Raw genomic sequence first — 12,888 nt, forward strand, 5'->3', positions numbered from 1 at the left:
CACCCCACTGTCTCCAGGTGTCTCAGGGCCATCCTAGACACCTGATCACCCGTCTTTGTCCCAACCCTGAGACTCGGGACCCTCCACAGGGGGCCACTTTGGAAGCTTGGAACATCCCCCTGCCCATCTGGCATCTTATTTGCATAAAACAAAAGGGGGCTGGCACTCAGGATATTTTGTGGGCTCATGACATGGCGTGTGGTGGCGCATTCCAGTACAGTATCCACCCTCTCCGCCGTCGCTGGGGATTGCCAGGATGAGACTTGCTGCCACTGGGGTTCACATGAGCTCAGCCACACCTGGAACCCCTCTGACACCCACCCCTACCATAATGAACCCCAAAACCCTGTCCAGAAACTCAGGAGGAGGGAATCTCAAGGACAGGACAACTGTCTCCAGCCAACAGCCTTGCTTGGAGAAGATGCCTCCTGACTGCCTTCCTGGCCGTTTAGCCCTCATCCTTTTCCCCATCCAAGGCTCCACCCTGACCCACCCTGATAATTCCTGGGCCTGAACGCACCTCCAATGACCAAAGCTTGGGAGGATGCTGTGGCCAGGGCTGGGCAGGGTGACATGGACCCCACAAATGGATTCAGAGGGCTGAGCACCATGACTCATGCCTGGAATCCCAGCACTTTGGGAGGCCAGGGTGGAAGGATCACTTGAGGTCAGGAATTCGAGAGCAGCCTGACCAACATGATGCAACCCTGTCTCTACTAAAAATACAAAAATTAGCCGGGCGCAGTGGCACGCACCTGTAATCCCAGCTACTCAGGAGACTGAGGCAGGGGAATCACTTGAACCCGGGAGGCAGAGGTTGCAGTGAGCTGAGATCACATCATTGCACTCCAGCCTGGGCAACAGAGAGAGACGCTGTCTCCAAAAAAAAAAAAAAAAAAAACGCACTCAGAGAGTTGGATGAAGGAAGCGGCTCCAGCCTGGACTAGCCGGCAAGAAACAGCGTCACTGGGGACCATCGCCCCAGGCCTGATCCTCTCCCGTGGTCAGTCCTGGACCACTCGAGGACAGAGATGGAAGCTTGAACCCCATTCAGCAGGGCCCACAGGTCTCTGTCCCTGGTGGAATGACAAGGGATGAGATGACAGATACATCTGCCACCCCTCACCCATTGGCCCCTGTGCCCTCTCTAGCCACAAGCCCCTGCTCACGGCCAGCTCTGCTCAGATATGGATTTTCACCACAACCTGCTATTTCCATATCCATAGATCCTTTCCTGGGGATCAGAAAAAGCATCTTTGTAGACTCGGGGCTGCCTGGCTGGACATCAGCCCCCACTGTCCACCCCAGCCTGGTGCCCACTGTCCGGGCAGCCCTAGCCTGTCCCGCATCATCCCTCGCTCTCCCCACCCCTGCTATTGCGCTGCATCGTGGGGGCCCTGGCTTAGGGAGGGGTCTTGGTCCATGCCCATGAAGCTGGGCTCTCAGAGCTAGTGTGGATGGGACAGCGCCATCCTGCTAGGGCCACCAGGATTCTGAGAATTTGGCCAGCGAGCTGCCGTTCTGTGGGAGTCAGGCCCAGGGCCACCGTTGGGAACTAAGACGTGTCCTGCCCAGGCGCACAGCATGTCTCCTGCATTTGGTTCTCAGGAAGGCCCCACCCTGGCCTTTGCCCGGAATCCTCAGGCTGGGACACAGATGGCTGGGACACCCCAGCTTGGAGCTGCCCAGGAAGGCAGAGGAGAAGGGGAGGACTTGGCTGCTTCCAGCCACATCTGGACAACAGAGGGCCTGGGCCACCACCCTTACCATAGGATGCCTCTGTGTGGATTGGAAAAGGGAGGAGACAGTGGTGCCTTCCAGATGCTTCCGTGCCAGGAAACATGGTGGATCCTCAGCCCTGAAAGCTGCTCACAGCTATGGGCATCCTTCACCCTCTCCTTCCTCTTGTAGATGTGGACGAATGTCAGCGGAACCCAAAGCTCTGTAAAAGCTACGGCACCTGTGTCAACACTCTCGGCAGCTACACGTGCCAGTGCCTGCCTGGCTTCAAGTTCCAACCTGAGGACCCGAAGCTCTGCACAGGTAGAGGCCCCAGGAAGACGCTGTGAGGCTGGACGGGAGCTGGGGATGGAGCCGAGGCAGGTCCTGCAAAGCAGCCGAGGAGAAGGGAGAAGATCCGCAGGTTCCCACAAGGTCAAGGACCTGCTAAGCCCCTGCCTAAGGATTCACCTCCCAGGAAGGTCCCACCACACGGCAGGGAGGCGGCAGGGCCTTCGGGGCTTGGAGTGCCCTTGTGGGCCCCCAGACCTCACCCCTTCCTCATCTGTCACGTGCGAGTGGAAGAAGATGTCACTTCCAGTTCTAAGAAGGGGAACCTCCACTATGACCAGAGAGGGAGCAGATGAGAGTTTTTAGTTTTCAGTCATGGAAGTCTAGCTCCCATGACTCAGTTTCCCTTTTGGTTTCACGTCCTATAAACTGGGGACCATGGTCCCTGCTGTGCCCATCTGGTAGGAAGACCATCATAAGATGCTTTGAAGGTGAAGTTGAAGGTCACCAAGTGCAATAATGGTCTTCAGTCTCGGGCAATGAAAAGATAGGGGAGTGGGTGCAGTGAGTGGAGGGCAGGCCCGGGCTGGTCAGGGACAGGGTTTGACCCTCTGGCTTTGTCCTCAGATGTGAATGAATGCACCTCCGGACAAAACCCGTGCCACAGCACCACCCACTGCCTCAACAACGTGGGCAGCTATCAGTGCTGCTGCCGTCCGGGCTGGCAACCGATTCCGGGGTCCCCCAATGGCCCAAACAATACCGTCTGCGAAGGTCGAGAGCTCAGATCCCACGTTCCCAGAGACCCACAAACATCTGATCACATGTTCAACCGCGCCCACACAAACTAAGCAGAATGAGCGCTGGAGGCGCCCGGCTGTGCCAGGCGTTCATTCTTCTGAGGCTAGATGAGAAAAGAGCAGGGGTCCTCCGGAAGGAGCTGGGGTACTGAGTGGGGAGGCTCAGGGGGACCCCAGACAACAGCTGATGACTCACTGGGAGGAAGGCGTTTCACCATATTCATAACCTGCACATCTGCACGGGGCCCACCTGCTCTGCCCAGGCCTCACCACGCTTCCATAACCCAGCGTCCACCTCTCCAAGGGGCACACTAATGCCGGGAAGAACGAGCTGAGGGCACAGACAGGAGACAGGACCCTCTCCAGGCTGGGGCAGAGCCTGACCCCCTTCTTCCTGTCCTCAGATGTGGACGAGTGCAGCTCCGGGCAGCATCAGTGTGACAGCTCCACCGTCTGCTTCAACACCGTGGGTTCGTACAGCTGCCGCTGCCGCCCAGGCTGGAAGCCCAAACATGGAATCCCGAATAACCAAAAGGACACTGTCTGTGATGGTATGACCTGACCCTAGAAGCTCCCCACCCCCAACACACACACTGACATGTTCCCGCCTAATGAGCTGCTTGTCTTGTTCCCTACAGATATGACTTTCTCCACCTGGACCCTGCCCCCTGGAGTCCACAGCCAGGTGAGTGGCCCCCGTAGGGACGAGGCGGCAGGAACTCCATCCACACGGCACTGTATCTGCCTCCTTGTCCTAAACTTCCCACCCACCATCCAGGCTCTCTGACCCCCACATCTCCTCTCTCTGCAGACGCTTTCCCGATTCTTCGACAAAGTCCAGGACCTGGGCAGAGACTCCAAGACAAGCTCAGCTGAGGTCACCATCCAGGTAAGGGCGGGACGCTGGGGGACCCCAGGACAGTGTAGAATCAGCTAGCGGAGGCTTCCTTGTGGCCAGAGAGAGCGCCCAACCCAAGCAAGGGCATCTAGTCAGAGACACACATACGCATAACATACACACACCACATACAGTATGTACACAAACATATACACACCCGGACACGTGAAGACACATGCATGCACACACACACACCAGGTATAATGGCAACAGAGTGCAGCACTTAAGAACTTGGAGTTGAGGCTGGGTGCGGTGGCTCACGCCTATAATCCCAGCACTTTGGGAGGCCGAGGCGGGCAGATCACGAGGTCAGGCGATTGAGACCATCCTGGCTAACATGGTGAAATCCCGTCTCTACTAAAAATACAAAAAAAAAAAAAAATTAGCCGGGCATGGTGGCGGGCGCCTGTAGTCCCAGCTACTCAGGAGGCTGAGGCAGGAGAATGACGTGAACCTGGGAGGTGGAGCTTGCAGTGAGCCGAGGTCGTGCAACTCCAGCCTGGGCAATAGAGCCAGACTCTGTCTCAAAAAAAAAAAAAAAAAAAAAGAACCTGGAGTTGGGCCACAGGAGTTCAAATCCCTCCATTGCCACTTCTTGCTGTGTGATCTCAGGCAAGTGACTCGCCCTCTCTGGGCCTCGGTTTCCTCATCTGTTTTTGGGGTTGTGGTGTTTCTGTTTTGTTTTGTTTTTGCTTGTTTGCATTTTTTTTGGAGACAAGTTCTGGCTCTGTTGACCATTCTGGAGGGCAGGCTGTGACACGATCATGGCTCACTGCAGCCTCAATCTCCCAGCCTCCCAAGTAGCTGGGACCAAAGGCATGCACCACCATGCCTGGCTTATTTATTTATTTATTTATTTATTTATTTAATATGTTTATAGATGGGGAGGGTCTTGCTGTGTTGCCCAGGCTGGTCTTGAACTCCTGGGCTTAAGTGATCCTCCTGCCTCGGCCTCCCAACATGCTGGCATCACAGGCATGAGCCACCGTGCCTGACCAGTTTCCTCGTCTGCAACACAGGCATGAAAATAATGCCTCCTTCATATAGTCAGTGTGAAGGGTAAATCAACTAATCAACGTCTCTAAAATAACAAAAAAAAATTAGCTGGGCATGGTGGCAGCCACCTGTAGTCCCAGCTACTAGGGAGGCTGAGGCAGGAGAATCACTTGAACCCGGGAGTCGGAGGTTGCAGTGAGCCAAGATCGCGCCACTGCACTCTAGCCTGGGAGACAGAGTGAGACTCAGTCTCAGATAAATAAATAAAGTTAAGATTGCATTTAACCTAATAGATCCAACGTATTAACCACTTTAACATGGAATGATTTTTTGTTTTGTTTTGTTTTGATCCGAGATCGCGCCATTGCACGCCAGCCTGGGTGACAAGAGTGAAACTCCATCTCAAAACAAAACAAAACAAAATTACAAAAATTAGCCGGGTGTGGTGACACGCTTCTGTAGTCCCAGCTACTCAGGAAGCTGAAGTGGGAGGACCGCTTGAGTCTGGGAGGCAGAGGTTGCAGTGAGCTATGATTATCCCACTGCACTCAAGCCTGGGCAACAGACTGAGACCCTGTCTCAAAAAAAGAAAAAAAAAAGAACAGGAAATCAAAACAGAGCCTGGCAGGCAGCCTGTGCCAGACCAGTGTTAAGCGCTGTGATTCATATGTGCACGCAGGCAAATACACAATCCGCTGCTTGTTTTCTGGTTACTGCATCATCTCAGTGATTCCCTTGTGCCTGTGGGTCTCCAGTGTGTCCCCTGGTAGGGGGTGAGATCCAGGTCCTTCAGGCAACCCCTGTGGTCTGATGCTCCAGCGATTCTGTCACCCGCCACCCCCTAGAATGTCATCAAATTGGTGGACGAACTGATGGAAGCTCCTGGAGACATAGAGGCCCTGGCGCCACCTGTCCGGCACCTCATAGCCACCCAGCTGCTCTCAAACCTTGAAGATATCATGAGGATCCTGGCCAAGAGCCTGCCTAAAGGCCCCTTCACCTACGTTTCCCCTTCGAACACAGGTGAGGCCTTGGCCTGCCCTGCCCCAACCCTGGGCCCCACCTGGTACCTGGGGTCCCTAATCACTACTGCCCCTCTCCCCTCAGAGCTGACCCTGATGATCCAGGAGCAGGGGGACAAGAACGTCACTCTGGGTCAGAGCAACGCACGCATGAAGCTGAATTGGGCTGTGGCAGCTGGAGCCGAGGAGCAAGGTAGTAGCGGCGGTCTGGAGGGGGAGCCCATGGGAGAGATGGAGGTGCTGGGATGGGGCCAGGGTGAGGTTCAGAATATGGAGCAACTGACCGGGCGCAGTGGCTCATACCTGCAATCCCAGCATTTTGGGAGGCCCAGGTGGGTAGATCGCTTGAGCTCAGAAGTTCAAGACCAGCCTGGGCAACATGGTGAAACCTGGTCTCTACAAAAAATACAAAAATTAGCTGGGTGTGGTGGCACGTGCCTGTAGTCCCAGCTACTCAGGAGGCTGAAGCAAGAGGATCAGTTGAGCCTGGGAGGTCAAGGCTGCTGTGAGCTATGATCACGCCAAAGCACTCCAGCCTGGATGACATAGTGAGACCCTGTATTTAAAAAAAAAAAAAAAAAAAATGCCAGGCGCAGTGGCTCATTCCTGTAGTCCTAGCACCCTAGCACTTTGGCAGGCTGAGGTAGGTGGATCACCCAAGGTCAGGAGTTCAAGACCAGCCTGGCCAAGATGGTGAAACCCCTTTTCTACTAAAAATACAAAAATTAGCTGGGCATGGTGGCGGGCGCCCATAATCCCAGCTACACGGGAGGCTGAGACAGAAGAATCGCTTGAAACTGGGGAGCGGAGGTTGCAGTGAGCTGAGATCACGCCACTGCGCTCCAGCCTGGGCGAAAGAGCGAAACTCCATCTCAAAAAAAAAAAACAAAAGGAACAACTAGAAACTGACTCATTGGGAGGGGCTCCTGGCATCATCGTGGTGGACTGGCTGAGCCTGAGCTGGGCCATCTTGGGAGGGAGGATACAGAGCATGGGAGGAGGACGACAGGAGTAGGCAGTGAGCATGTCTGTTCCCCAGGCCTCGCCGTGGCGGGCATCCTCTCCATCCGGAACATGACAACATTGCTGGCCAACGCCTCCTTGACCCTGCATTCCAAGAAGCAAGCCGAACTGGAGGAGATATATGAAAGCAACATCCGCAGTGTCCAATTCAGACGCCTCTCGGCCGTCAACTCCGTCTTTCTGAGCCACAACAACACCAAGGAACTCAACTCCCCCATCCTTTTCGCCTTCTCCCACCTTGAGTCCTCCGGTGGGGAAGCGGGAAGAGACCCTCCTGCCAAGGTCTCTGCTCACTTCCTCAAAGATAACCCAGGGCCTTTGCACATGCTGGGCCTCTCTCTGGGAGGCTTTTCCCCACGTGACTCAGTCTTTTATGTTTCTGGCCTTCTGATTTGGGCCTTCCCCGACCTCATTACTTATTTATTTCCTTACTTATTTTATTTAATTAATTAATTTATTTATTTATTTTAAGACAGAGTCTCACTCTGTCGTCCAGGCTGGAGTGCAGTGGCACGTTCTCGGCTCACTGCAATCTCTGCCTCCCAGGTTCAAGCGATTCTCCTGCCTCAGCCTCCCGAGTAGATGGGATTATAGGCATACGCCACCACACCTGACTGATTTTTAGTAGAGACGGGGTTTCTCCATGTTGGTCAGGTTGGTCTCGAACTCCCGACCTCAGGTATTCTGCCCGCCTCAGCCTCTCAAAGTGCTGGGATTACAGGCGTGAGCCACCACGCCTGGCCTTTCTTATTTATTTATATTTTTAGACAGGAGAGTCTCACTCTGTGGCCCAGGCTGGAGTGCAGTGGCGCGATTATAGCTCACTGCAACCTCGAACTCCTGGACTCAACCATTCCTCCAGCCTCAGAGTTTTGAGTAGCTGAGGCTACAGGCATGCACTACCACTCCCAGCTAACTTTTTTATTTTTGATAGAGACAGGGACCTCACTATGTTTCCCAGGATGGTCTAGAATTCCCGGGCTCCAGTGATCCTCCCACCTCAGCCTCCTGAGTAGCTGGGACTGTAAGCATGCACTACTATGCCCAGTTAATTAAAAAAAAAATTAATGGAGATGGAGGTCTCGCTATGTTGCCACAGCTGGTCTTAAACTCCTGGCCTCAAGCGATCCTCCCACCTTGGCCTCCCAAAGTGCTGGAGTTACTTACAGGCAAGAGCCATCATCCCTGGCCACCTTCTAATGTACTATCTACATTACTTATTCATTAGGTTTATAACATAATCTGCCTCTCCCACTTTTTTTTTTTTTTTTTTTTTGAGATGGAGTTTCGCTCTTGTCATCCAGGCTGGAATGCAGTGGCTCAATCTCTGCTCACCGCAACCTCCACCTCCCAGGTTCAAGCAATTCTCCTGCCTAGGACTCCCAAGTAGCTGGGATTACAGGTGCTTGCCACTACGCCCAGCTAATTTTTGTATTTTTTAGTAGAGATGGGGTTTCGCCATGTTGGCCAGGCTGGTCTCAAACTCCTGACCTCAGGTGATCCGCCTGCCTCGGCCTCCCAAAGTGCTGGGATTACAGGCATGAGCCACTATGCCTGGCCACCTCTCCCACTCTTATGTCAGCCTCACAAGGGTAGGTACTTGTGTGTGCCCTGTTCGCTGCTGTGTCTCCAAACCTGTTACATTCAGTAGGCGCTCAGTCAATACTCATCTAGTAAAAAGCAGCCCTCTTAGACTCAGCCCAAGCCCAGGACCTAAGAGTGAGCTCCAGACCAACCTTTCTGACCACCCCCATCTGCCCACAGGACGTGATGCCTGGGCCACGGCAGGAGCTGCTCTGTGCCTTCTGGAAGAGTGACAGCGACAGGGGAGGGCACTGGGCCACCGAGGGCTGCCAGGTGCTGGGCAGCAAGAACGGCAGCACCACCTGCCAATGCAGCCACCTGAGCAGCTTTGCGATCCTTATGGCTCATTATGACGTGGAGGTAAGTAGCTGGAGCCATCCTCAAGTGCCCACAGGTAATAAGGTCCAGCTGCAACCAGACAGGCAGCTAGTTCTCCATGGAACCCTACTGGTTGCTCAGATATGTCTGCATGGTTGCACAGCCCAGGTGTCCCCACGTCACACCCCTCGCAGCCTCTTCCTTTGGCCTCTTCTCTACAACCCAGCAACTATACATTGGGTGCAGCCACTAGCTCCGCTCCTCTGCCTGTCCATCCCGTACCATTTGTGAGACGTCAACTAAAAGCTCCCCATTGGAGAGCATTCCAAGGGGGCACCACTTGCCCGTTTTTTGTTTTTTTTTTTGAGACGGAGTTTCTGTCGCCCAGGTTGGAGTACAGTGGCACAATCTCAGCTAGTGAGGTTCAAGGGATTCTCCTGCCTTAGCCTCCTGAGTAGCTGAGATTACAGGCGTGCACCACCATGCCTGAGTAATTTTTGGTATTTTTAGTAGAGACAGGGTTTCACCATGTTGCCCAGGCTAGTCTCGAACTCCTGACCTCAGGTGATCCGCCCACCTCGGCCTCCCGAAGTGCTGGGCTTACAGGTGTGAGCCACTGCACCCGGCCTCTTTTTTTTTTTTTTTTTGGACAGAGTCTTGCTCTATCGCTTAGGCTGGAGTGCAGTGGTGTGATCTTGGCTCACTGCAACCCCCCCCTCCTGATTCAAGCGATTCTCCTGCCTCAGCCTCCCAAGTAGCTGGGATTACAGGTGCACGCCACCATGCACCGCTAATTTTTGTATTTTTAGTAGAGGCGGGGTTTCACTATGTTGGGCAGGCTGGTCTCGAACTCCTGACCTCAGGTGATCCACCCACCTCAGCCTCTCAAAGTGCTAGGATTACAGGCACGAGCCACCGCACCCAGCCTGGAGCACCACTTTCTGTATGTGACTTCAGTAGGATCCATCGTTAAGCTGGGCCTTGTCGAAAACTGCAATTAGCCAGGCAGAGAAGGGGGGCGCCTGCGGTCCAGGCCAAAGGCCCAGCAAGCACAAAAATGTGAAATCCCTAGACTCCCCTACCAGCTGGTAAGTGTGGCCAGATCTAGGAGGGACAAGGGAGGAGGTCAGAGAGGTGGGCCCGTCAAAGCGTGGGGGGAAAAGGGACCACAAAGAGGACAGGAAGGCCTCATGCCCTGAAGGAACCCTGAGCACCCGGTGCCACTCCTAGGACTGGAAGCTGACCCTGATCACCAGGGTGGGACTGGCGCTGTCACTCTTCTGCCTGCTGCTGTGCATCCTCACTTTCCTGCTGGTGCGGCCCATCCAGGGCTCGCGCACCACCATACACCTGCACCTCTGCATCTGCCTCTTCGTGGGCTCCGCCATCTTCCTGGCCGGCATCCAGAACGAAGGAGGCCAGGTGAGGTCCCGCCCCGCTCCCTCCTGAGCTCTGGAGTCTGGGAGGCCTGGGAGGGGTTAGCCCCGCCCACTCCCGGAGCTCAGTCGGGTAGGCGGGCCCTGGAGGCATGAGGCCCCGCCCCTGTCCGGGATCTGGCCCCGCCCACCGGGGGGATCGGGTTGTCTCTTTAAAGGGCGCTGGCTTTGGAGCTGCCTGGCCACACCCCGAGTGCCCGCTCGCTTCTATGAACGTTGTTGGGGGTGGGCCCTGGGGGGAAACCTGGGCCCCGCTCCAGACCTGCCCGCCCTTCGGCTGTGGTCCCGCCCACTCTCGGGACCTGGCAGGCGACTGGCTCTGGCGCCGCATGCCCCGCCCCGCGCTGACATCGCTCCGCCCCTCCGTCCCCGCCCCGCAGGTGGGGCTGCGCTGCCGCCTGGTGGCCGGGCTGCTGCACTACTGTTTCCTGGCTGCCTTCTGCTGGATGAGCCTCGAAGGCCTGGAGCTCTACTTTCTTGTGGTGCGCGTGTTCCAAGGCCAGGGCCTGAGTACGCGCTGGCTCTGCCTGATCGGCTATGGCGTGCCCCTGCTCATCGTGGGCGTCTCGGCTGCCGTCTACAGCAAGGGCTACGGCCGCCCCAGATAGTGAGTTCAGCGAGGTGGGGCAGGAGGAAGGCGGGGTGCCAAGCCCGGGGCTCACTGGCAGTGCCACGCACAATGTCCGGCTGCCCTCGGTTCCGCTCCTGGCTTCCTGGGGCACTGATGGGACCCCTCCCCTCCCTCCTAGCTGCTGGTTGGACTTTGAGCAGGGCTTCCTCTGGAGCTTCCTGGGACCTGTGACCTTCATCATTTTGGTAAGTACCCACTCTCCCTCCACCGAAGCCCGAGCGCCACAGCCCAGGCCCGGCTGAACCATCGCTCTCGCCCTCTAAACCCACAATCTGCTCCCTGCCCAGTGCAATGCTGTCATTTTCGTGACTACCGTCTGGAAGCTCACTCAGAAGTTTTCTGAAATCAATCCAGACATGAAGAAATTAAAGAAGGCGAGGTGAGAGGAGGGGCTGGGAGGACTTGGAGGCGGGGCCAGGGTGAGGGGCCTGAAGCTGGAGGTAAGGTGGTGGCCCACGCTGCAACCCCGCTCCCCGCAGGGCGCTGACCATCACGGCCATCGCGCAGCTCTTCCTGTTGGGCTGCACCTGGGTCTTTGGCCTGTTCATCTTCGACGATCGGAGCTTGGTGCTGACCTATGTGTTTACCATCCTCAACTGCCTGCAGGGCGCCTTCCTCTACCTGCTGCACTGCCTGCTCAACAAGAAGGTGGGGGCCTGGGCACGGTGGCGCATGCCTGTCATCCTCCCACCTACTTGGGAGGCCGAGGGGTTAGGATTGCTTGAGCCCAGAAGTTCGAGACCAGCCTGGGCAACATAACCAGATGCTGTCTTTACAAAAAAATTCAAAGATAGCCAGGGTGAGGCGCCTGTAATCCCAACAGTTTGGGAGGCCAAGGTGGACAGATCACCTGAGGTCAGAAATTCAAGACCAGCCTGGCCAACATGGTGAAACCCTGTCTCTACTAAAAATACAAAAATTAGCCGGGCATGGTGGCACACGCCTGTAGTCCCAGCTACTTGGGAGGCTGAGGCAGAATCATTTGAACCAGGAGGCGACAGTTGCAGTGGGCCAAGATGGCACCATTGCACTCCAGCCTGGGTGACAGTGAGACTCGTCTCAAAAAAAAAAAGCCGGGTGTGGTGAATACCCATAACCTCAGCTTCTCAGGAGGCTGGGGCAAGAGGATCACTTGGGCCCAGGAGTTCAAGGTTGCAGTAAGCTATGATGGTGCCACTGTACTCCAGCCTGGGCGACAGGGGGACCCAATCTCAAAAAAAGACAAACACAAAAACACCAAGAAGGTGGGGCTGAGGGCAGAGCATGGGGAGGAGCGTGCACGGTCCCAGAGCCTGCTCCTGCCCTGACCTGGTGTCTGGGCCGGCAGGTTCGGGAAGAATACCGGAAGTGGGCCTGCCTAGTTGCCGGGGGGAGCAAGTACTCAGAATTCACCTCCACCACGTCTGGCACTGGCCACAATCAGACCCGGGTAAGGGGCTGCGCCTGGGGCGGGTGTGGGCAGGAAGGCACCAGGGCTAGCGGGGCTCAGGCCTCTGGGCTCTCCTCTCCAGGCCCTCAGGGCGTCAGAGTCCGGCATATGAAGGCGCATCGTTCTGGACGGTCCAGCAGCTCCTGTGACCACAGCAGCTTTGTACACGAAGACCATCCATCCTCCCTTCGTCCACCGCTCTGCTCCCTCCACCCTCCCTCCGAGCCCCACGTGTGCCACCAGGAGGGAGTGGCAGTGAGTGGCAGCTATAGTCTGGCACCAAAGTCCAGGACACCCAGTGGGGTGGAGTTGGAGCCACTGGTCCTGCTGCTGGCTGCCTCTCTGCTCCACCTTGTGACCCAGGGTGGGGACAGGGGCTGGCCCAGGGCTGCAGCATGTTGCCCTGGCACCTGTGGCCAGTACTCAGGACAGACTGAGGGCTCTTGTCCCGTCCTGGACTTTTCCTCTCATGTCTTTGCTGCAGAACTGAAGAGACTAGGCGCTGGGGCTCAGCTTCCCTCTAAGCTAAGACTGATGTCAGAGGCCCCACGGCGAGGCCCCTTGGGGCCACTGCCTGAGGCTCACGGTACAGAGGCCTGCCCTGCCTGGCAGGAGGTTCTCACTGTTGTGAAGGTTGTGGACATTGTGTAATGTGTTTTTATCTGTTCAAACTTTTCAGTGTTGACACTTAAAATTAAACACACGCATACAGAAGATGGCCTTGCCTGCTGGTGGTGATTC

General features: G+C 55.9%; 1 protein-coding gene across 7 annotated transcripts in view; it reads left to right on the forward strand.

Moving 5' to 3' along the window:
- ADGRE5 (adhesion G protein-coupled receptor E5) overlaps positions 1 to 12,861 on the forward strand; it is a 25,147-nt gene extending 12,286 nt beyond the window's left edge. For 2 of the 7 annotated variants that reach the window (XM_024237543.3, XM_063719317.1), the window contains 14 exons: positions 3,215 to 3,361; positions 3,449 to 3,495; positions 3,622 to 3,699; positions 5,550 to 5,727; positions 5,812 to 5,919; positions 6,766 to 7,031; positions 8,514 to 8,693; positions 9,882 to 10,073; positions 10,468 to 10,694; positions 10,837 to 10,903; positions 11,006 to 11,097; positions 11,198 to 11,366; positions 12,046 to 12,147; positions 12,230 to 12,861. In XM_024237543.3, the coding sequence (XP_024093311.3) occupies positions 3,215 to 3,361; positions 3,449 to 3,495; positions 3,622 to 3,699; positions 5,550 to 5,727; positions 5,812 to 5,919; positions 6,766 to 7,031; positions 8,514 to 8,693; positions 9,882 to 10,073; positions 10,468 to 10,694; positions 10,837 to 10,903; positions 11,006 to 11,097; positions 11,198 to 11,366; positions 12,046 to 12,147; positions 12,230 to 12,259 (1,883 nt within the window). In that variant the 3' untranslated portion in view covers positions 12,260 to 12,861. Of the gene's footprint in view, positions 1 to 1,911; positions 2,044 to 2,637; positions 2,785 to 3,214; positions 3,362 to 3,448; positions 3,496 to 3,621; positions 3,700 to 5,549; positions 5,728 to 5,811; positions 5,920 to 6,765; positions 7,032 to 8,513; positions 8,694 to 9,881; positions 10,074 to 10,467; positions 10,695 to 10,836; positions 10,904 to 11,005; positions 11,098 to 11,197; positions 11,367 to 12,045 lie in introns of all 7 variants that reach the window. The other 5 variants (XM_063719315.1, XM_063719316.1, XM_063719312.1 and 2 more) reach the window with 5 other exon arrangements.
- The last annotated feature ends 27 nt before the right edge of the window (positions 12,862 to 12,888 follow it).

Source organism: Pongo abelii, chromosome 20, assembly GCF_028885655.2.
Source record: "Pongo abelii isolate AG06213 chromosome 20, NHGRI_mPonAbe1-v2.0_pri, whole genome shotgun sequence".
NCBI lineage: Eukaryota > Metazoa > Chordata > Mammalia > Primates > Hominidae > Pongo > Pongo abelii.